This window comes from Tiliqua scincoides, chromosome 1 (genome assembly GCF_035046505.1).
Source record: "Tiliqua scincoides isolate rTilSci1 chromosome 1, rTilSci1.hap2, whole genome shotgun sequence".
NCBI lineage: Eukaryota > Metazoa > Chordata > Lepidosauria > Squamata > Scincidae > Tiliqua > Tiliqua scincoides.
The window spans coordinates 130,014,474-130,038,213 of record NC_089821.1 but is presented as its reverse complement, the minus strand read 5'-3'; the positions used below and the strand labels follow the sequence as shown (position 1 = coordinate 130,038,213).

The following is a 23,740-nucleotide window of genomic DNA, read 5'->3' as shown; positions in this document are numbered from 1 at the left end:
ATCCCAACACACCATGCTTGTCCCTGAGCTATTTATCCATATTAAGCTTTTCATTAAGCTGTTTGCAATCATGGAAATGACTTTACAGTATGTTTAATAGTCAAACCAAAACTGGAGTTCTGGTTTGCCAAAAGCTGTCTTTAATTTGTTCTTGTATATATAGTATCCTTTTTTACACTGCATCTTTTGCATACTATCGCTATGAGAATATTTAAGAAAAATACATTTTTATCAAATGATTGATATGCAGATGTTAATTTTAAAAGTGAGAAACTGCCCTCGTTGCTTTCTCAGTTGCTTACAGCTCTTCAAGTAGACCATGAACCCCATTCTCTGATTATGCTGATATGGAATGTTCCTAGAAAAGGGAACCCATCCCTCCATCAGGCAAAGGATTCTGTGCTAGCACAAAGGTTGCAGGGATGGTTCCCTGAGAATGGTGATCTTCTTTGCATTTAAGCCTGACAGGGAATCAAGCTTACTGGATTCCCAGTTCCTCACTTGATTCTGCCTGTCCCACTTGCTGGGCTGCAGCAAAAACGCTCACTCCGTGCAATGGCTAGATTTTCTGGAGTCCACTCAGATGTGTGTCTTCCAGTGCATGTGACCATTCTTGGGAAGAATGAGCACTGTCACTCATTCTGATTTTCTCCAACATCCATAACAGAGAACGGAGGGTCATGGTGTCAGTCTAACTGTACTGCACCTCCATTGTGCTGCTGCTCTATTTCTAGATGTGCAGAATTAGAAGATTGCTTTGCATGCTTTTAACAAAGCGCTTTGTCGCCCCAAATCTGCTCTCCAATTCCATTTCACTTAACCTTTCACCGTTAATTTGCCTAACAGACATTGATCGCCCTAAAGGACTGACATTCACTGAGGTGGATGTTGATTCCATCAAAATTGCTTGGGAAAGCCCACAGGGGCAAGTCACTGGATATAGAGTGACCTACTCAAACCCTGAGGATGGAATCCATGAGCTCTTCCCTGCTCCAGATGGTGAAGACGACACTGCCGAGCTGCATGGCCTCAGGCCTGGTTCTGAGTACACTGTCCGCCTCGTTGCCTTGCACAATGGCATGGAGAGCCTGCCTCTGTTTGGGACCCAGTCCACAGGTACACAAGGAGTGATGCACCCGGTGGCCATGGCAGCTGCCTCTTTTTCCCTGGCTGGCTAGAACAGGCTTCCAGTGCTGCTGGTATCCTCATCTGCCAAGAACCTCAGTGCAGAGGGTGCAGTGGCTGTTTCGTTGCAGAAGTGTGGCTTGTTTTTATGTGAAAAATGAGCATCAAAATTACTGTTGTAACTCTGGAAGTCTTCATGTGTCACACAAAAAGGTCAGCAGCTGAAAGCTGCGTTTTACAAAATACTCAATCCACAAATGTGAGAGCAGGAAAAATTATTCCATTCTATCTTAGGAACAGTGAGTGTTACTAGTTGTTCCGTAAGACCAGAAAATAGCCACTTCAACCCAGGTGCATGCCCTATACTCGTCCAGTCCGTAACACTGACTATCTGATTGCTTCCACATCAAACCGGCTTGAGGCCATTCAAGAGACCTAGTCTTTAAAAAAAAGTAAGCGTCATTTGACTTCCGTCTTGACCGCTGTAGTTCTTGCAAATCAGGGTCTATTTTTGCATATACATCTGAGTCATACTTTGGTAATTCTCTGCAGTACGCTACTGTCATGTTATTTTCTATATTGTCAATTATAGTGACTAGCTTTTAGTGTCTTGCTGCTAAGATTTTAGAAGCCAATACATTGGCCCTGGGATGGAGAACTGCATTTGCTGCAGCCCACAGCTGCTCATGCAGATCCTTGTCCCAAGCTCTAATCAGAGTTGTCAAAGGACAGGACCAATAATCTGTACAGAATGTACATACATAAACTGAATAAGGAGTAACAAATGGGGGTCATGCCACTTAAACATTTAAGTCACTTCACTGTTGAAGGATGGCCATGAGGCTCACCTGGCACCTTCCCAACCTCCATCAGAAATAGTCTTTTCTGCTTCCAGTACTAATAGTTAATGGGGGGAACGGGGACGGGACGGGCTTATTTTCTTACTCAGTTTACATTGGCTTTACCAGGGCACCTTCATTTTACAGTTTCCTTTCTGTTGGGTGGGGTTCCTTTTTAGCTTTTCATTTATATTAAAGAGAACTAGAATTATCTGAATATGAAGTTCTCATTGCCATAAGCGCACAATTTTTTAAAAAATCACTAAACACAACAATGTATATGACAAAATGATGATCTGACTGCTTTCCTGTATTATATCTGTACTTGGCAAAGGATATAACATATTATCCAACTACAGGGTGACCCCCCCAAAAAAACAGAACCCACAAATCTTTGATTAAAACTGTTAATTTTAATTTTTCTTCTTTTTTCTTTCAGGGTATACAAGTCGACTTTGTGCATGAAATATTGGAACAATAATCTTCCCCAATATGTCTTGGTCAACCAAGGAAAAGACATTTTGCGTGGAGGCCTATTTTGCCATCAAATCATACACTGTAGTGCAAGCCAATTTTCGGAGAAAGTTTAGTGTCGTCATGCTCCATCAAAAAGCAGAAGTTTTGACTGGGTTCAGAAGTTCAGAGAGTATGGGACTGTGCAAAATCTTAATTCTAAAGGTCTGAGGGACACTTATTCTGGTCGGAGGGTGAGTGCTAGAACAGAAAGGAACATTGATGCTATACGGGACTCAGTGAGGCGGCGTGGTTGACCAAGACATATTGGGGAAGATTATTGTTCCAATATTTCATGCACAAAGTCGACTTGTATACCCTGAAAGAAAAAAGAAGAAAAATTAAAATTAACAGTTTTATTCAAAGATTTGTGGGTTCTGTTTTTTTTGGGTCACCCTGTACTTTAAGAATCATTTCAATTTTTAATCCTATATTCCACAGCAATCCCACCTCCAACAAATCTGAAGTTTGTTCAGGTCTCTCCAACCAGTTTTACAGTCACCTGGACTGCACCTAATGTCCCACTCACTGGATATCGTGTCAGAGTGAATCCCAAGGATAAGCATGGACCAATGAAAGAAATCAACCTCTCTCCAGATAGTGTATCTGCTGTTGTCTCAGGACTAATGGTAACTTTTTCCTTTTTTCTGTGCTGGGTTTAATGCTGTTGTTTTGAAGCCTTTTAGGATTACAGGTCCAAACTTGTTATACACGGATTTGACTTAACACAAATGGCCACTTCAGATGTGCTGATCCCTGGAGAAGGGGAAAAATGCATCCCTTTAAAATCAGTTTTAAAAACTGCTTTTTACTGTTGTAGGGAGACAGTCATGCAAGGGATTACAGGTATAACCAAATTATCCATGGATTTTTCATGGGGGGGGAGGGAATCCACAGATTTTTCTATCTGATTAGAAGCACCCTTTAAATTAAAGGAAAACAGTCCTTTAACAATAGCCTTGTTAAAGTGAGAGAAGGCAGGGGGCTAACAATCCATCAATCATTCTCCAGGCTTCACTTCCCCCTGAGCATATGAAAGAAGGAAAGGTCAGCAAGGCTGTTTTTAAATCACCTGAGCAGAGGGACTTTGTTTTTTAAATTGATTTGCTTTAGTGTGTTTTTTGCCATCCATGTGAGTCCTGGGAACGGAATCCTCGAGAATGATGAGACACAACCTGTATTTGGAAACAAATTATTATTGAGAGCACCAACTGGGCTAAAAGATTGATATTGAGATGACACAAAATACGCAAAAAAACTTTTCAGTAGCCCATGCCTTGCGATGAAACATATACCTATTTGTCTGGAAAAGTATGTATTCCATATGTGGTGTTTAATTACATAAAAAATTGCAAGTACTGTCCTTTTCCTGATTATGGTAATATCCAATCCCATATTTGGTGCAGCAAAACCATCAGCTTTTTATGACCGTCTGAGAGATGTCAATCACTTAACAATGATTGTGACTTTATTTTTAGGTGGCAACCAAATATGAAGTCAATATCTATGCTTTGAAGGACTCTCTGAGCAGCAGACCGGTCCAGGAGACAGTCACTACCCTAGAGAGTAAGCTACCCTACATCTAAAACTAACTGTAAATTCACCAAGTCATGGTTGGGATAAGTATCTATAGTATCCTTGAGCCAAATCTCAAGTGAGAACTAAATGTGATAAAGACTGAATTTCAAGGTATAACTGTGTGGTATATTTGAAATAGCTTGTAAGAGGAATTCACTCCAGTACATTGGAAGTTTTCCAGACTGCTGACTGTGGTCACCTTACAAAGAATGGTTTTCTGTTTTTTGTGCAGATATCAGTCCTCCCCGTAGAGTACGAGTAACGGATGCCACAGAGACAACCATCAGCATTACATGGCGCACTAAGACTGAGACGATCACTGGTTTCCAGGTTGATGCCATCCCAGCAAGTGGTCAGAATCCAATTCAAAGAACAATTAGCCCTGAGGTCAGAAGCTACACCATCACTGGTGAGTGAGCTCCTTCATGCTGTCTCTGGGCTCCCATCAAGTTCTAATGCTTAGCCAGTGTTTGAAGTACTTTGCAAGAATATGGCGTCTCGCAGGATAATTTTGGCCTCGAGAAGTCACCTCAAAGTAAGAGAACATTTGTTCTTTTTCGCCATGGATAAGCCCCTGCCAGTTTGATGAGACAACTTGGACCTGCTCTAGTGATATCACTGGCACAAGTCTACATGATCCGTTCCACCCACTTACGGACCTGTTTCACACCTCCCCACCTACCTCCAACCCCTATGTAGACCTGCTGGAGCAGGCATCCCCAGTCCATTGTCCATTGTTTGCACAGGCCCCGCTGCTTGTCGCTTCCCACAGGCTACTATCTCTGGCATTGCTGTCTAATTGTCAGATAGGATTGGGCTGTAAGCTGGTCTGTTTTGTTCTTTTTTTGGTGCCCACATTTTGAAAGGGATGCAAACCGAAATAAGTCAGTTCCAAGGAAAGCAACAAATAAACTGGTTCTAGAATACATGACATAATGGAACTTGGCCTGTTTTGTTTTAGAGTTGTTAAGATTATCAATATGTGCATCATTCATCCCTCCATTCTCCTTTTTCTTGTCTCACAGCTGCCTGACAGTTACTAAGTACATCTCTAAGGGGACATGAATAAAAGAGTTGCACAGAATGTGGCATGTTGCTTTTCCTGTCATATTGCCACAACTGTGGGAAAAGCCATGAGTGGTGGAATTTCCCCTTTCATGCAACCCTTAAGATACAGAGACCTCAATTGAGGACTGCCATTATGCCCCTTAGGCTTCCTAGTCTACTGTGTTTCCAAAGCTTGGGTTTTTGAAATTCCTTTGCCTATCTATTTCATTCCTGCCTAGAAGTAATTGTCACTTTTGTCAATTTCCCTTATTTCTGTTCTGTGTCTCAACTACTCAATGTTTCCTCATGCCCCTACTTTTCAGTATGTTTTCAGAACGCTTTACAGATCTGGACCTATATATTTGTATTACAATACTCTTGTAACATGTTTAATGCACACAAGCTTGAAAAATGAGCTGATCGCTACAAGGAAGATCAGCTCATAAACCCTGAGCACACCTATATTTTTTACATTAATGGCAGGGGGGGGGGGGTTCAGGGCTTATGAGCTCATTACAAAGAGTAAAAAGATTTACTAATTTCAAGCTTATATGCAATACTCTTTGGGATAGAACTTCACCTTTTTAAATATTTAATTTTGAATTACAGGCTTGCAACCTGGCACTGACTACAAGATTTACCTCTACACCCTGAACAACAATGCTCGCAGTTCTCCAGTAGTGATTGATGCTTCCACTGGTAATGTCATTTTATAAAAACACATGTTCACTGCAATGATGGTTTCCTTTTCTTTGATCATGTAGATCATTTGTGACATTTTACAGTTATGTGTTTTTCTTCCTTGGGTATGAATCAGAATGTTGGCATGGAAGCTCTATTGTTTCTCCTTTGAGGCTATGATATCGCATTGAAGGATATTCATTGAAATAATTTTGTTTTCTGTCTAGCCATCGATGCACCTTCCAACCTCCGCTTTGTCACAACCAGAAGCAACTCCCTGTTGTTCACTTGGCAGCCACCCCGTGCCAGGATCACAGGATACATAATCAAATATCAGCCAACTGGTGGGCAGCCAAGGGAACTGCTTCCCCGCCCCCGCCCTGACACTACAGAGGCCATTCTCTCAGGTATGCATCTCTAGTAAAGAAGGGAATGTGATCTAAACAAAAATCCAAAGAGCATCATAGCTAATGGTCATTGACAGATAAGATATGATAGTGAAATGGCATCTCTGGGCGATAAGTTGCTGAAGGACAAAGAACAGAGAAGGTTGTTGCCTTCATATCATATTTGCGGACTTCCTAGGAACATCTTGGCTGGTCAAAGCTGGAAAGAGGATGCAGGACTAGTGGCCCAATCCCACATGCATAAATATCATTTCAAGGAGCTTAGTATCCTATTCAAGGAGCGTTGTTGACAGTTCAATCCTATCCCCGGTGGAGATAAAATGCCAAAATGGTGATCGTGGTATCCTGCAGCCCCATGGAGGCTGCCAGAGGTCTCCTTGGGAGAAGGAGATGTTTGTCCCCTTCCTCCGAGTAAGGGTACCAGCCCCACAATGAGGCTACTCAAGTCTACTCTGCTGGTCGCACCACCCTCCCGGGCCTGTCACTCCCCTGCCCCAGAATGCATTCCCCCTGCTCTGAAAACCTGCACTGGTGTCTGGTGGTGTGACTTACCTTCAGGCACTCCCATGGCTTCTTCACACAACACTGAGGCCCAGTGCCAACTAGTGCTGGCTCACTGCCAGCAGCCACCTCTGGTGCCTTATGGCACACTTGTAATTCCAGCACTGGTGCCAGAGTTCAACTCCAGTACACAGGGAGTTTAGGATTTGGCCCTCAGTCTCCTCATAGATCTTACCACAGCAATGGGTGCTTATGCTTTTCAAGTCAGGGGAAGCCATGCTTTCTTCTCAGACCCAGAGTAAGGAGGGGTGAGAGTTCTTATTCCAGTTTGTTCACTGAGGGTTCACAATCTTATTTGTGTATCAATATGTATCAGGAGTAGGCAAAATGAAAATATTTCTTAGCAACATTCCAAAATCCTTTCCTTAGTTTCCAGGGCCAAAGATATTTGCATGTTTTCTTTTGGGCAAGATCAGGTTTATTATTAACCACTTTGATCTTGTGTCCTGTGCACTATCTTGAAACAAAGCTGTTCTTCTCCAGGATATCTTCAGTAGGAAACCACCCTTGTTCCTGAGTCCAGGATTCCTTAACCCTGTTTAATCCCAGTAAGATTTAGGGAAACAATTAAGCCTGTCTTGCTAGTCGGTGATCTGTGACCTGGTTTTGCTCACAGAAAGAAATCTCAAGGTGAATCAAAGCCAAATGAGCAGAAGACAAATTTTTGGCGAAAGAACTTATCTTCCATGCAACTGTGGTCACTATTCTCACTTCTTTGCAACTGGGAAGGAAGTGAGTTGTCAGAAGGATATGTTACTAGTTAGAACCCTGATGGCTGCCATTGGCGTGCCACCAGTAAAATTGCAAACCAAATTAAACTCTTAAGTGCCACAGGGAGAACCTGTTTAATCATGTAGGTGCCTCTGTGTTGCAGGAGTTTCTTCTTTTAAAAACTCTCTTTTGCCACATTTGTTTATCTGTATGGCAAAGAACATTGGCATACAAACAATGTGCACAGTTGAGCTGCCATGCTATCATAGAATCTTTTAAATATGATGTGTGCTGAATGGAGCACTTACAGGGATAATTGCTTTTCAGCAGCTTCCAAGTGGAGGTTGTTGTGTTTAAATAGGGTCTTCAAAAGATTGAGAAAGACAAACTGCCAACCACCAGGCCTTCTTTGTAACATTCAGAATCTCCATGTGAATTTCTGCTTGGGATCTACTATATGTCCTGAAACATGCAAAGTTTACTGCTTGTAGCCAGACCTGAAGGGGAGCACTTGAGAAAGGAGCCTGCTCCTATCTGCCTAACCATGCCTTGGGTTCCATTTCTTGGTCATGCTAGAGTGAGATGGATCCTTGGAACTGGCAGATCACAAGACAAACCTATCAAATTCTAGTTGCATAGTTCTAGGAAATAGGCATTTTCTATATGTAGAACAAAGGCCTTAGTTGAAGCTGCTGTGCTGATCCTTAATACTATATTGTTTGGTACACTTTTTGCAATGGGCTTTGTCTGATATTTTAGCAGGTTTGGAACCAGGGACAGAATACACCATTTATATAACTGCTGTGAAGAACAATCAAAAAAGTGAACCATTGGTTGGAAAGACAAGAACAGGTAATGTGACCTTCATATGGCTGAGCCAAATGTGCTCAGCCAAGAATTTCTATTAATGCTGATGCTAGGCAACTAGTGCAATGCCACTGCTTAACATTTCCTTTGGGTTTTTTCAGTTATTTGGGCACAAGTGGATACTTACTATTTTGTGTGTGTGTACGCTGTCAAACCATCTGGAACATTCTTAGCTCAGTGAACAACAGTACAATCATATACATGTCTACTCAGAAGTCAGTTCCACTGAGTTCAGTGGAACTGACTCCTTGGTAAGTGTGCATTGGATTGCAGTCCAAGTTGGTTTATGCAAGATATAAAAGAGTATCTGCAAAAGACTGATATAGCTTACTGGGTTTGACTGAGGCACATGAGGTTCCTCTCATTTTGATCTCATTTGCCTTGAAAATGATTGGAGAAAGGTTAAACAGTACTCATAAGAAACAAGGAGAAAAAAAATCAGCCAAAATTAATCCCTTTTCATTCCAGTTGGTTCTCATGGGAGTTAAAGCATGTCCATAACTCTTTTCCGTTGAAATAAGTGAGACCTAAAAATGCTTCATTTGGTCTACATTAAATTCTAGAGCCCTCCTAGAATCCTTCTAGACCTCCTTCTAGAGCTTTTGAAGGATTCCAAAGAACTGATACAGCCACAGACTGATACAGATCAGTTGGCACACATTTATTTTGTATGTTTCACTTGTTTAATACACTGTCCCAATTCAAAGTGGCTGCTCATTTCTGACACATCAAGTTCTGTCTTTGATAAATCACTTTCTTTCTTTATAAAACTATACAATTCATCCATCAAAGAAAACAACCTTTTTATTGTTAATATTATTTATATTATCACTTAGCCAAAGAATTGAGGGAGGGTGTCAGGATTCCCATCCATGAGAACTGTTGCCTTGTTTAGTGTCAGACTTTTGATTTGATCCTTTGTGTACAAACACACTCAGGTTAGAAGGAATTCAGATTTTATTATCCAAAGATAACGGACCTTTCAAATAGACCCAAGCAGACCCCAAAATACAATATTGCTCCCTTTTAACTGACATGCATCAGAGTAACAGCAATAAGCATTTTTTTAAGTGTAAACTAAAATACAAAAATTAACTGAAGAGAAACTTTTATGTTTCCTTCATTTTATAGTAAATCTTGAATATGTTTTAAGAGCAGAATCCTTTTGGCTCTGCTTGAGTTAGAAGATTACACAGCCACATGCATTTGTCTTCCACATCTAGTTCTCAAAGTAGCCTGCTGAAGTTACTGCAGTATGGCTTTTTAGGAGCATGCCGTACCTTAAGAATGTTTCTAACATTTAATTGCTTGAATTAAACACAGCAACTCTTAGTCACCTACTGTAGTTTGCTCTGTAACAAATGCAAGCTTTGCTGAGCCTTGAGAGCCTGGCTTCATTGCTTCTAACCTTTCTTTGACTAGATGAACTTCCACAAATGGTACCAATTCAACAACCCAATGCAGGTAGACCAGGGGCTCTGGATGTAACTCGCCCATCTTACCGCCCAGATGTGGATGGAAATGGAAATGGTATCCAGCTTCCAGACTCTTCTGGTCAGCCCTCTGTACTGACCAACCCTGTTGTGGTAATATATGGGTCTAGGACCCCGACGCAAGCAACTCCAGCAACTCCAATAAGGGAACACGGCCGGTATCCAGATGTGGATGAGCCCTCCCAAAATCACACAAGACCCCAGGAAGCACTTTCTCAGACAACCATCTCTTGGAATCCTTTGCCGGAAAGCTCTGAATATATCATCTCATGTCAACCTTTTGGGACTGAAGAACAGCCTCCAGAGGTAACTACTTTCTCTTTATTTCTAAAAGGAAGGGAAAGAAGTGGCACCAGGTACATATTTAGGGAAGAAGTTCTGTGCATAGAGAAACCAGAATGGGACTTTTTACTGCAGTGAGTCAAGCAGTAACTACTACTGCAGCTACAACCTAATCCCATTCTGTGCTTGGCAAGTGGAGCAGAACTAGCTGGCCACACTGTAGAGGTTGTATGGAGAGTTGAGGTTGCATTTTTAGGGAGAGATCCCACATCTACAAGATATATTTTCACTCTATTTGGATAAATCTAGTCGCTGGACCCTTTTGTCCTAAAAGATAACCCTGCTCCAGAGTCTCTACCAGCTGTTCAGAGCCAGCCTTCTGCTCTTTTTAAAAGCAAAAGGTAACATTTTTATGCTTTGCATTTTCTCAGCAGTTCAGAGTTCCTGGCACTTTCTCCAGTGCTACTCTCACTGGTCTTACTAGAGGTGGCACCTACAAAATCATAGTGGAAGCTGTCAAAAATCAGAAAAAGCAGAAAGTGTTTGAAGAGGTGATCACAGGTAAGTGGGCAGTGCTGATAAGCGGAACCAGTATCCATTTATGTATTGATCTTGGCTTAGGATTGTTGGAAAACATTTTGTCATTGCTTCTCTTACCATGATGTGTATACCAGAATAAATGTTTTGTCTGTGTTTGCTGTGATACATATCTGGTGGCCTCAGGGCAGAAGTAGGACAGCAATCCTACACAACCCTGGCATATGCTGGGGAGAGGTCATGTAGGGGGGTCGTTTAGTACAGCTGTAAGTCACGAACTGAAATGGAGTTTTCAAATCACAGAAGAGTTTTCTCTTAGCAAGATCCTTACTAGAATTGTCACCTGTTTCAGTCTTAGAATCATTCCTTCATGTTATTGAGGAAATAAGGAAGAATGCTTTTTTCAAAATCATTATTTAAGGTACTTAAAGAGTACCTGCCACTCTTTAAGGTACTTTTATTAACAGTTTCTGCCTTATTCATTGGAGGCACCAATTATTAATTAGGGGCATATGTTAATTCATCAGGCAACTTTTAATGGATTGAAGTGAATTGATTTAATTGACCAACAGCCCAATCCTATCTAACTCTCCCCCTCCCAATGCAGCAGCACCCCCAGAACAGGTGCTACATCCCACTGGGGTGGTAAACCAGGGTGACTATTTGCTCCAAGTAAGGGAACACTTATTCCCTTACTCAGGAATAAGCCTTTGATTCTGTATTTATTATTATTAACAGTATTTATATACTGCTTTTCAGCAAAAGTTCACCAAGTGGTTTACATAAAAAAATCAAATAACTAATGGCTCCCTGTCCCCAAAGGGCTCACAATCTAAAAAATGCAAAACACCAGCAGACAGCCACTAGAAAAGACACTGGGGCAATAGGTCCACCTGAACCTGTGCCACTGATTTTGCTGGTGCAAGTCCAAATGGACCAGGAAGGTGAATCAAGGCCAGAAAGGGAAATGAGATATCGGCAGTACCACTGACACCGTGCCCTTCCAGGCCTCAATACAAACTCCTCTGTGCTCTGGTCTCCACAAGATTTCACCCATTGCCCACCCACCCCCATGCTAGAGCAAAGAAGCTGGAGTACAGCCACTCACCACTTGTGAGTGGTGAATTACCTTTTGGGACTGCCACAGAGCATGCTGTGCCAGTGGAATGTGAATTCCAGCAGCACAATAGGTCCATAGCATTGGACCTTAAATGTTATAAGCTACAACATCTCTAGCATAACATTGACTATATATTCTGAATTGTGAAATCTGTGTGGTCTTTGTAAACCTTCACTTGAATTTTTTAGATTCTCGGCCTGTTATGAAACATGGTCATGGATAAGAGCTTGGAAAAAAAATAGAAACTTAGAAGCCCTCTGAAGAAGCTTTCAAGACACAGTCCCCAGTTTGCACACACTGTCATGATTATCACCCAAAGGGTCAGGGAAAGATTAGGAGAAATTTCAAACCCTGGCAGGAACCCACACCCTCCTTCACCAGCCTAATCCACTTAACCCTTGAGGATAATGTGGCCCACTTACAATACCATAAGCACCCAGGCTCTTTTGAAGTACATTCCCTTAGTCAATAAAATGGATTGCACTAAGTCTTCAAAATAGAATAACTTTGTTGCAAGAAAAGATTAGTACTTAAGGGAGCCCTTGTGTATCATACACTTACAGTAGCATTCCAAAAAAAATAACTAGTTTATCTATGGGATAGTAAGGTTACTGAGTTACCAACATTGCAGGACAATCAGCAGCATAATAATCCATCAGCTGCCTTCTAACATGCTACAGCATAAGGACTGCTAACCCAAGCTTCCTTCCCTGCTGGCCTATCTCCCTGTGAACCCACACCCAGGTTTCCAAATGAACTACACCTGGACAGCCTCAATCTTCTTCCGCTTAGCAACCAGCTTAAAACCCTAGTAAAGGAAAAGGTCCCTTGCCCAACCCCATGACACACACAGCTCAGCATAAGAGGGAGTTCCCCATTGCCTTTCAGTACTAGGAAACATTCACTGCATGAATATTTCACCCCTATGAAGAGAATAATCTCCAGTTTTGAAACCTTGGATCACAGGCTGCAGTCCTCAAGCTACCCATCTAGACTTCTGCAATATATATAGCCTCAGGTGTGCCACAGCAGCCTCGGGCGGGAGAAGCAGCTGCTTTGACCCTCATGCAGAAAAAGGAGGGTTTTGCATCTTTAGATGCAGCTGCTTTGCATCTCCTGCTGCTCAGCAAGAGGAAGGCTGCAACCCGATCCTCATTTATGTGGCAGTAAGCCCAGTTGACTGTTATGGTGCTTACTTCTGAGTAGACAAGCCTAGGATTGGGTATGAAGTCCCTTGTTGCCTGGCCCAATTGCTGATTGGGCAGCCAGAGGAGCCTGGAGGACGTCTGGGTGGAGTGAGTGAGAACGAGGGAGCTGGGGGCAGGCAAGCAGGTAAGAAGCCAGCGAGTCTGCTGAGGCCGGCAGCCACAAAAGCCCTCTTCCTTGCCTCAGTTGCCTGCAGCTCCCCAAAGGGACCCTCCTGCCTTGCCTTTGCTTTTTAGAGGAGGGGTGTTGGGCCACAATCCTATCCACACTTTCCTGGGAGTAAGCCCCATTGACTATAATGGGACTTACTTCTGAGTAGACATGCCTAGGATTGGGCTTTTAGTCACACTTTTTCCGGAAATACAGGAACAGGCAATTGGGGGGGAATGTGAGGCAAGTGATTCTGGACCTTTGGAAGGTGTGGACCAGTGAGGGGAGGGACAGTAGGAGAGGTGCTAACTGCAATTATGAGAAGAGGGGGGAATGTGCCTGTGGGAGGGGGTGGGTGGGGGAGAGGAGGAGAGAGAAGTGCCAATTGCCTGCTCCTGTATTTGAGAAAAAAGAGTGCAACCAAAAGCCCAATCCTAGGCATGCCTGCTCAGAAGTCAGTCCCACAGGCACATTCCCCCCTAGTCTTTGGCTGCAATCCTAACCACACTTTCCTGAGAGTAAGCCCCATTGAACAAAATAGGACTTACTTCTGAGTAGACCTGGTTAGGTTTGTGCCCTTTGTCATGTAATGATTTAATTGTATTAATTATATTAATTAAAAATTAATTGTAATGTAGTAATTTAATGTAAGTAAAAAATTGGAAGTGTGCCTTGACAATTTTAGTGCCTTGACAGTGTGCTGTGAGCTGAAAAAGGTTAAAAATGGCTGCCCTACAGCCTGGGGCCTGAATTCCTGAAGGACTGCCTACCCCCAACCACCCTGTACACTGAGGTTGTTTGTTGACGCATACAAATACCCCTGCCTTCTGAAGTGAGAGTTGTTTTTTTTTTAAAATGGAGTGCCTCTCTGTGGAACTCCTTTTCTAGGGAGTCTTCTTGGCAACTTCACGTTTCTCTTAGCAGATCGAGACCTTCCTGTTTTCCTAAACCTTATAATATTCTTTTATGAAGGTACTTGTGCATTTCAAATGTATCCTCTGGTTGCCGTGAATCTATTTACCTCTTTTAATACTGCGGCTGCGTTAAAAAGAAAAAAAAGCAAGGTTTTAAATGCTGTTCCCTTTACTGCTGCCTATTTAAGGATGACTGTGATCTGTATTTCACAATTTTACTCTTGTGTTTATTTTTTGTACTACCATGGATGAAGAGTGGTATAGAAACTTGTAAATTAAATATGAATGCTTTTGGGACAGAAAGTTCCACAGAGCTCAGAGGTACTTACTTCCAAATAAACATGTTCATGATGGAAAAGCTTCACTGAGTTCAGTGAGATTTGTTCCTGGGTAAATGTATATAGGATTGCAACCTTTGAGAAGCACTGATTTGTTCCAGATATGACATGTTTGAATTATTTTTATGAAAGAACCTGGGTGGGAAAAGAAACATGTGAAAGCTCAAAAAGGAAGCAGAAACCTTGTTTGTTGATGTAAGGAAGCTTCCTCATTGATGGAAGTATGTTTGGATACATGTTCTCTGAATAGACATAAAACTTCTTCTTCTCTTTGTCCAGTTTCTGAAAGAATATCCGTGCCAACAGAGGATTCGTGTTACGATACTTTCACTGCGTCTACCTACTCTGTTGGGGAAGAGTGGGAGAGACTATCTGAAACTGGATTCAAACTCTGGTGCCAGTGTTTAGGCCTTGGTAGTGGACACTTCAGATGTGACTCTTCAAGTGAGTAACTTCTTGTGTTCATCTGGTTCCATCTCTAAAACTTTTTAGGCACATTTTTTTCCATGAGTACTTTGGTTATGCTTGAAAAATTATGGATTAGGCTGCCTGCGCATTAATTCTGATTGCTGGTTTGCATAACTTAAAAATAAAAACAGTAAATAAGCTTTATTTGCTTCTAGAATGAACATTATTCATAATGTTGTTGAGTATTCACATATCTTTGTGAGATAAAAATTATGGTATCTTTTCTCCTTCTGCATGTTTTCCCCTATTGATAGATTCTGACTGCCAAATACACAGTCAGATAGAACCTAATAAGTTGAATTTGGTTTCATTATAAGTATGTGGTTGTGACTATGATGTGGATTATAGCCTGAGTATCCATCTATCAGCAGCATCCACATAGAGCCTGTTAAACTATCAGTTACCTCTGTTAACAACCTTCATGTTCATTTCACCTTCTGTTTGTCCATGCCTGGGTGAATCAGAGGTTGAGATGAATGGGGAGAGGGTCAAGATCAAGCACTCTTAGCTCACCGTGGGATAAATGATTGTGCAAAAAGTTGCAGGGCTAATGGTCTCCCCAGTTTTGTGACCTCCATCACCAGATTGGTGTGGCAGGAATATCCTAGAATTCCTTGTTTGCATAAGCAGAAACTGTTGGCTGGAAATAACGGAGCAACAACTACTTCTTGGTATGGAATGTGCACACAAGTTCCATCTTGGTCTCCAAAGCTTATCCAGCTGCCTCCTGACTTGAGTGGTTTCTGGTTTGCTTTACCATGAAATTCTAAAGATTGATCTGTATGATTTCCTATGTACAAAAATTACAGCTTGTCAGATGGTTCTTCCCCTGCTCCATGGAGACCCAGTAGTCAAAACTCCTATCAAATAATGCTCAAAAGTTGCTGCATATCCAGCTGTTTCAATGTCATTTGAATTATTGATCAGATTGTCATTTCTCTGTTTCACTCAGAATGGTGCCACGACAATGGTGTGAACTACAAGATTAATGAGAAGTGGGACAGACAGGGAGAAAATGGACAGATGATGAGCTGTACTTGCCTTGGAAATGGAAAAGGAGAATTCAAGTGTGAACCTCGTATGTATGGACAGAATCCTCCCTGATAAGGAAAAAATGCACATCCTGTGCTTTTGCATGATTTAATATTCTTTACCAGCTCCAGTGAGGAGTGCCTAAATTTGAAATCCAAACTACAGTATCTTAAATAAGAGCATGTTAGAATTGGATTCCAATTCTGCAGGACTAATATTTTTCTTCCTTACCACAGGAACACTTATGCTGCCATTCTAGTTCAGTTAATTCAGGGTGGTCTGGATATTTTATTCATTTGCATGATTTATATCCTGCTCTGTCCCCTGGACTCAAAGAAGCTTACAGTGTTTTTTCCCCCCTGCATATTAATAGTTCTGCCTCCAAGGAGTTTACCGTCTAATCATAATGTTTTGGGGAGAATAAAAATGGCTGAATTAAATAAAAATATTTTAAACTAAATTTTTAGTTTAGGGCAGGAGGTCTGGTCTAGAGGGTAGAGCCTCCATTTGCCTGAAGATAACAACATCTACAAGGTCACCAGTTCTAGGCACTCGGCGACCTTGAAGCAGCTGACAAGCTGAGCCGAGTTATTCCATCTGCTCTGAGTGTGGGAGGATGGAGGCCAGAATGTGAAACCAGATCAAGAAAGAAACATTTTGAATGTTGTGGTTCTTGAAAGATAGAACCTTCTTTCAATTGTAAAAATCCCTACGGGGATTTAAATAGCCTGCCTATGTAAACTGCCTTGAATAAAGTCTTGAACAAAGACCAAGAAAGGCGGTATATAAATACCTGTTATTATTACTGTTGTTGTTGTTGTTATAATTATTATTATTTGCCCTAATTGGAAATGGTAGGATTTAACATGGAACTTCTGCTTGTGCTCTTCCACTAAGCTACAAGCCTTTCCTTCAATGTGCTGGGTGGGGCAGAGCTAAGCCCTAGGATTGATGGAATCTATAAGCTAGGCCCAGGAGCTAATTACAAAAGCAGAAGAATGTGTTGATGCCACCAAGAACTGTGGATCTGTACGAGAGCACTTGACAATTCTAGGGCCTACTTTGGAAGTCATAAATCAACAGGGGTTTGGGTTTTATTTGCTGCCTTTTAAAATTTCCCTCTGGCTGCATTGTTTGCTTATGGTGACTTGTACAAAGTCCTGCTGCCCAAGTAACAAATACAATTTTAAATTAATACTGATCACTTTAAAGGTATCTCTGAATTGTTCTGTGACCTTCCTGGTGTAGGTGACACTGTTTTGAAAGATGTTGGAGGCATATGGCCCCTGTGACAAAAGGATACACCAATTAATAAACCACATCCTGCTTCTCTGATCATATTTTTGCAGATGAGGCAACTTGTTATGATGATGGCAAGATGTACCATGTCGGAGAGCAGTGGCAGAAAGAATACTTTGGGGCCATCTGCTCCTGCACTTGCTATGGAGGAAAGCAGGTGGGTGTGTCATACCTGTGCTGTGACCAGTTTGGTATTAGGCAGTTTTGGAATGAGATTAGGCAGTTTTGGAATGAGAAAAATTAACAGCTTTTGGTATTTTAAAGGCGACAATAGTAACTGGCAAGACAAACGGAATCCTGCGAGCATTAGAAGAATATCCATCTGTGCATTCATGCACTTGCCCAGCACCATTTTAGATGGAGCGAGTCTCTCTTTTAAACCGACCAAACTGGCCTCCTCACAATATGAATAGCCGCTATTGTATGCTGTTTTAGAATGCTGCCATGTCATTAGGGACAAACTTGTCGATACTTTCTCACCTGTATTAATATCTTTAATAGCCACCTCTGTGATGTGATATAATGTGTGTGTTCTGTTTTTAACTGTTTTATCTTTTTAAGGGCTGGCGTTGTGAGAACTGCCGCAGACCTGGTGTTCCATCTTCACCTGACAATGGTTCTAGTTACTTCCATTCACCGAGACAGCCAGCCACAAGCACTGTAAGTATAAAACCCAATTCCCCTGACCACTCATAGCTGTTACACACTGCTCAGTAATATTACCAATAATGCATGTATTTGTCATCATAAAAATATTTAGTATTTTATCAATTACTTGCAGTTTTCCACTTGATAATCAATTTCTTCCACTTTACATAGACATTCTACTTACACCTGTTTAACTTCAGCCAGAGTGCAGCATCCATGATTTACAGCTCATTCTACTGAGCCCACACCAAACTGTTCTTATATGCTAACCACTGTGGTTGCATCTGCACTACCAAGCTAGTTTTGAACCAAACCATCATGGCTTCCTACAGCAATCTCTGGGAAGTGCAGCTTTGCAAGAGGGCTTGGGCAGCCTTAACCCGACTCTTGCAAACTTATAATGCCCATGAAATCAGGGGCGGGGGAAAAGAGAGAGCTGGACAATTTTGTGTGGGGAAGGATGTCTGGTCAAGTGAGTAGCATAAGACAATTACCAAGTATGAAGCTAAGTAACGAATCCATGTTTTGGGTAAATGGTATGAAAATGTTTCTATATGTTTCCCTTCAGTAGAACTATACTGATGTGTATTAGTTGTGGACCAGGCCCAACTGCTTTAACAGATCTTACATAAAACACCAGTATATTGATTCTACTGTCTAGCTGGCATCCCCCTGTTTGTTCAGTAATATTGTACCAATGACTGGTGTTATCTCCATCTCTACCCCAAGGTCCAACATTAAGAGTCAGCAGTGTGAATTGCAAACAGATGAATTGCCTGTGTTCCTGGCAGAAGAAGATTGCTGCCTTTGCAGAACTATTAGCACTAACCTTCTCCTCCTCATTCTCCCCCAGCAGAATGTCCATTGTCCAATTGAGTGCTTCTATCCTTTACATCTACAATCAGACACACCAAATCGACGAGGCGATTAACATCCAGCAAGACTTAATATCAACCACAAAGAGTCAACTTGCCAAGACCATGTATTCCAAATTACTGCAAGGGAAAAGCAGATGTGTCTTAGGATGGCCAGAATCCCTTTCATAGCTTTTGCTCAGCTCACAGCTTCTCCAAGAAGGCCCACTCTTGGAGCATCTTGAAACGTCTTTCACAATGGATAGCTGTATATTGTCTATTTTTTTGCTCAAAGTGTTTCAATACCATTCAGTATTTCCCCCCTGAAGAAACATGTATTGAAAAATTGCCCCAAATCAGTAAATGTACATGGGACCCATAAAGGGTTGGGGGAAGGGGAAAATCCAAAATTCTATTTCCACCTAGTTGTGCACCTATCAATAAGGACTGCATACCCATCACTGTGATATTTAAAATATGCACAGTCCATCTGTCTAAATGATCTAATTTCATCCCCTAGCGGTATGTTTATACTTCGTACTGTTATTTATCAACTTTGATCTCCCCCCCCCCCATATTTTTCTATAGGAAAATATATTAAAGACACTTAGTATGCTGTTGACAGAGGAATTTGGTATAATTATGATCAGTGATTATTTTTTATACTGTAAGTGCCAAAATTTTACTACTGTGGGAGACATCTCTTTTAATAAAAAGATTTACAAAACACCTGAGTACCTAGTTACTTTTCCCCCTCCTTCTATATTAAGATACATTTCTTTCCAGTAGTATTGACCTCCATCTCCACTTTCAAGACATGATGACTAGCTAGTGGTCTAAGGACTTTAAAGTGGCATGGAATACAATCCCCTTTCCATTTTACATTTTATTATTGACTGTACTACATGTCAAATGTTGTTCTTTCTCTGACAAATTCAGCATGACATACATACTGCCCTTGCCCTTTTTATAATAAGCTGAAAGATCATCCACTGAGCTCAAGTGCTAAGTAGGGATTTGAACCCGGATCACAGTATGAGAGTTGGATGGAGTCTTGGAGGTCATCCAGTCTGCCCTCCTGCTCTGTACAGGTGACTACAGCATCCCCAAAAGGGCCATCCAGTCTCTGCTTGAAAACCTCAAATGAGGGCAGGCTATACATTGGACAGCTTACAGTTAAAATTCTCATTTCTAGCATACATTTCTCTATAGTTTCAACCCATTGGGCCTAGTCCTCTCCTTCTTGTCTGACAGTCCCTCATGAGCAATACCCCCTCGAGAACTTCATCCCGGAGACACAGAGAGCTCTCTAAGGACTGGGGATGTCCTAGGAGGTTATTCTATCCAGAGCCAAGGGTCACACATTCTTTCAAATGTGAATTGGAGATGCATGACTTCCTGTTATCACGAGAGAACAGCTATGTCTGAAACCTAGTTTACATTGGGTCTTTGGTCCAGGTTGCTCTCCTAATACAGAAGTGGGAAATTTGAACATAATAATAATACAGGTATTTAAATACCGGCTTTCTTGGTCTTTATTCAAGACTTTATTCAAGGCAGGCTGTTTAAATCCCCGTAGGGATTTTTACAATTGAAAGAAGGTTCTATCTTTCAAGAACCACAACATTCAGATGTTTCTTTCTGATCTGGTTTCACATTCTGGCCTCCATCCTCCCACGCTCAGCAGGTGGAATAACTCGGCTCAGCTTATCAGCTGCTTCAAGGTCGCATGGTGCCAGTGGCCTCAAACTGGCGGCCTTGTAGATGTTATCTTCAGACAAATGGAGGCTCTACCCTCTAGGCCAGACCTCCTGCCCTGTTCTAATGAACATCTGTTCATTTAGATGGTGTAGTGGTTCTGGAGTTGGGCATGAACCTTGAAGATCCAGAGTCAAATCCCTGCTAAGCCATGAAGCTTCCTGGGTGACCTTAGTCTCTCAGCCTCACCTATTCACAGGGTTGTTGTGAGGACAAAGGAGGTAAGGAACCATGTATACCACCCTGAGTTCCTTGGAAGAAGGGGCAGTATAAAAATAAGGAAAATAAATGTCTTGTCCCTGTCCAGATGAGATAAGAATTGCCCAGCAGGGTTACAAGACCTAGATGTGTGGGAGATGCAAGCCAACTAGAAAAAAGTTAATGGCTTGGAAGGCTCTTTCTCTCCCATGCCAGAAGGATGCTGAATTGTAAATGAATGTTTTTAAAGCTGGGAAATATTAGGTAGAAGGTGTTTTGCTTTATTTTGAACTTTGCCTCTTGCTCTCACATAGACTTTGATTGTGCTTCCCCCTGCCCCTTGTTACATTTTAATCCCTGGTAAATCTTTTCCTTAGATTTGAATAAAATTAACCTGTCTAGTGCTTTAACAACCCAGAGCAGTTGGCATCCTATGATGGATTCCCTGCTCAGCTTTCCACAATACTCAGAGAAAGCTTGAATGTGTGTGCAATTACAGGGACGTGTGGCTGAAGAAGTAGAGCAGCAAAGTAAGGAGGTTGGTCAAGGTGCTCCCCATCTTTCTCAGGGAACTCAGTGTAAGGACTGGCATTTGGGAAAGGGGCCCCGGCTAGGTGAAGAGCTAGAAATGTGGCCCTTATCCTATATTTTTACTGGCAAAATTTACCACATGTGTACAACCAGCAAGGAAATTTGTGTTTGTTTCATCTCCCTGCCCTGAAATAACAACCAAATTCCCAAATGGATACTTGAAGGTGGCTATCACATCCACTACATTCTAAACTTTCAACCATAGGACCTGTTTCTAAACCCCTCATCATCTTAGTTGCCATCCTCTGAACTTGCTCCAACTTCTCAATAGCTTTCTTAAAACATGGTATCCTATGTGGATACAGTATAACAAGCAAGAGTAGATTTATTACTACTTTGGTCTAGACCAGGGGTGTCAAACATAAGGCCTGGGGGCCAGATGTGGCCTGCAAAAGCTTTTTATCTGGCCCTTGGGCTCTCAGCTGCTGAGCAATACTGAGGTGACACTGCTGAGGGTGGCCTGCATGATATTTGGGCTCTCCCATATCTTGAAATAGGATCAAGATTTCTGTATTTTCTCTCCTGTCATTAGCAGCTAATGAGTTCCTACGTGAGAACAGTGTTTATTCTGGCTTTGACCCATTTAATGACATCACTTCCTGTGTAATGACACCACCTCCTGCCCTCAGCAAGCATCATGAATGCTATGCGGCCCTCTGAAATGAGTTTGACATTCCTGGTTTAGACTCTCTCAGGGTGACCAGATGCAATGGAGGACAGAATGCCTATACCTTTAATCATTGCACAGAAGAGGGAATTTTGGCAGGTACAGCTCCACCTCCGAGAGTTTAAAGAGCTGCACCTATCAAAATTCCCTCTTCTATGCAACGGTTAAAGGTCCTCCATTGCATCTGATCATCATGAACTGCTAACACACTGATTTGTCAAATTCACTCCATCACATTAGCTTGTCATGTGAGATAATGGATTAAACCAAAGGAAGTTGCTGGTCTTGAGAATGATAATCAAGAAAAGAATACTTAGAACAGTGGTTCTCAAACATTTTAGAGGCTGGTGTCTGAATTATAAATGCCAAGGGGTGGGGCCAGAAAGGTGATTAGGCAGCACTGCTTCCCCCCCAATCAGTGATAGGTTGTTTAGTCTATGTGCATCAAGGGTTAATCTGCCCTGTCAGTTTTGTGAACTACCAAAAAAAAATTGGATGATCCAGTGGTGGGTCCTGGATCCAGCTTGAGAACTACTGACAAATCATAGCACAATGATGGTAGGACAAAATATGGCTATAAGTTTCTTATAGCAGAGCAAGTCACCCCTTCACTTGCCTCACTGAATCCTGTCTTAGCAACTAGGATCGGAATCAGGTGAGTTTATCTGGAAAGGACTTAATGCAAAAAAGATCCTGCTCTGAAGAAAAATGAGAGGTTGGAATTTGTGAAATGTTGATGCTCCAAGACCAGCAATTACACCTGTGCTTTTTAAACCATTTGGCCCACCTGAAAATAACAAAGAACATAACAAAGATCTGCTCTCACCCAATTTCAGTGATGTCATTAACTGCAATTTAGGTTACTATGAAAACTGCTAATAAATGTTATCATGGTAGTTTGGAGTTCATTACTTAAGACTTAAAGCATACAATCTGGCTCACATTACTGTTATTGTGGTTTCTACTGCCAAAGCCATGGGACATTTTTGAAGTTTTCATTCAGGTGAATCTCATCTAAGAGCAGCCAAAAGCTCTGAGTAAAACCTTTTATTCAAAGTTCAGATGTGATGATTTTTCAATGAGCTCAAATCCAGCTACATTTTATGAGGCATTCAGCTGACCCTCTCCTGCAGCTTGTTAAACTAACTCCACTAGAGCTAGAATTGAAAGCCTAATGTTATACTAATGGAATACTCCTGAAAGGACATATAAACTGCAATGAAAGATTAGTCAAATGTCATGCTGAATGTGACATTTCATGTCAACATGAATTTTTTCCAGCTGCATAACTGGAGAGAGCACCTTGATTACTATACAGAAGAAACAGGGAACTTTGAATTACTATACTCAAGAAGTCAAAACATGCAGTGTAAATAAACCTTTTGAGAACAGGGCAAAACCGCTCTTCTGCTCTCTTCCCCCCCTGAAATCAAATATGAATAAAGTAGAGGCTACAGAATACCAGGGGTGGGAGCATATCAGTGGATTCCATATCTGTGGTTTCACCTAACCACAGATACAGCCCTGCCCCTGCATGCCCTGCTAGATTTATCCCAGGTAAAAATTCTTCAGTAAACCAGGTGTCTAAACTTAAAAGCTCATAGCTATCTTCAGGCTTCCTCTTGGCAGCCTGGCCACTGAAATAACTAGATTGCTCCCAACAGGAAGTGACTAACTTCCACTTCCTAACTTAGTAATCACACTTATGGGCACAGGGGTGGGGGGTGGGTGGAGAGCCACATCTCCATATCTGTGGTTTAAGATATCTGCAGAGGGAGGAACTTACCCCCCCCCCCGCAAGCTACCAGGAACACCTGTATACAGTTTTCTACATAAGGAGTACCAACCCCATAGCC

General features: G+C 41.8%; 1 protein-coding gene across 7 annotated transcripts in view; it reads left to right on the top strand.

Annotated features, from left to right (window-relative positions):
- Nucleotides 1-19,397, top strand: part of FN1 (fibronectin 1) — an 89,774-nt gene extending 70,377 nt beyond the window's left edge. The window contains exons 33-46 of one of the 7 annotated variants that reach the window (XM_066626720.1): nt 847-1,116; nt 2,919-3,106; nt 3,956-4,043; nt 4,288-4,464; nt 5,712-5,801; nt 6,011-6,190; nt 8,225-8,314; nt 9,794-10,128; nt 10,536-10,665; nt 14,649-14,813; nt 15,790-15,915; nt 17,219-17,325; nt 17,730-17,828; nt 18,670-19,397. In XM_066626720.1, coding sequence (XP_066482817.1) covers nt 847-1,116; nt 2,919-3,106; nt 3,956-4,043; nt 4,288-4,464; nt 5,712-5,801; nt 6,011-6,190; nt 8,225-8,314; nt 9,794-10,128; nt 10,536-10,665; nt 14,649-14,813; nt 15,790-15,915; nt 17,219-17,325; nt 17,730-17,828; nt 18,670-18,747 — 2,123 coding nt within the window. In that variant the 3' untranslated portion in view covers nt 18,748-19,397. Of the gene's footprint in view, nt 1-846; nt 1,117-2,918; nt 3,107-3,955; nt 4,044-4,287; nt 4,465-5,711; nt 5,802-6,010; nt 6,191-8,224; nt 8,315-9,751; nt 10,129-10,535; nt 10,666-14,648; nt 14,814-15,789; nt 15,916-17,218; nt 17,326-17,729; nt 17,829-18,669 lie in introns of all 7 variants that reach the window. The other 6 variants (XM_066626739.1, XM_066626712.1, XM_066626701.1 and 3 more) reach the window with 6 other exon arrangements.
- Nucleotides 19,398-23,740: the final 4,343 nt, after the last annotated feature.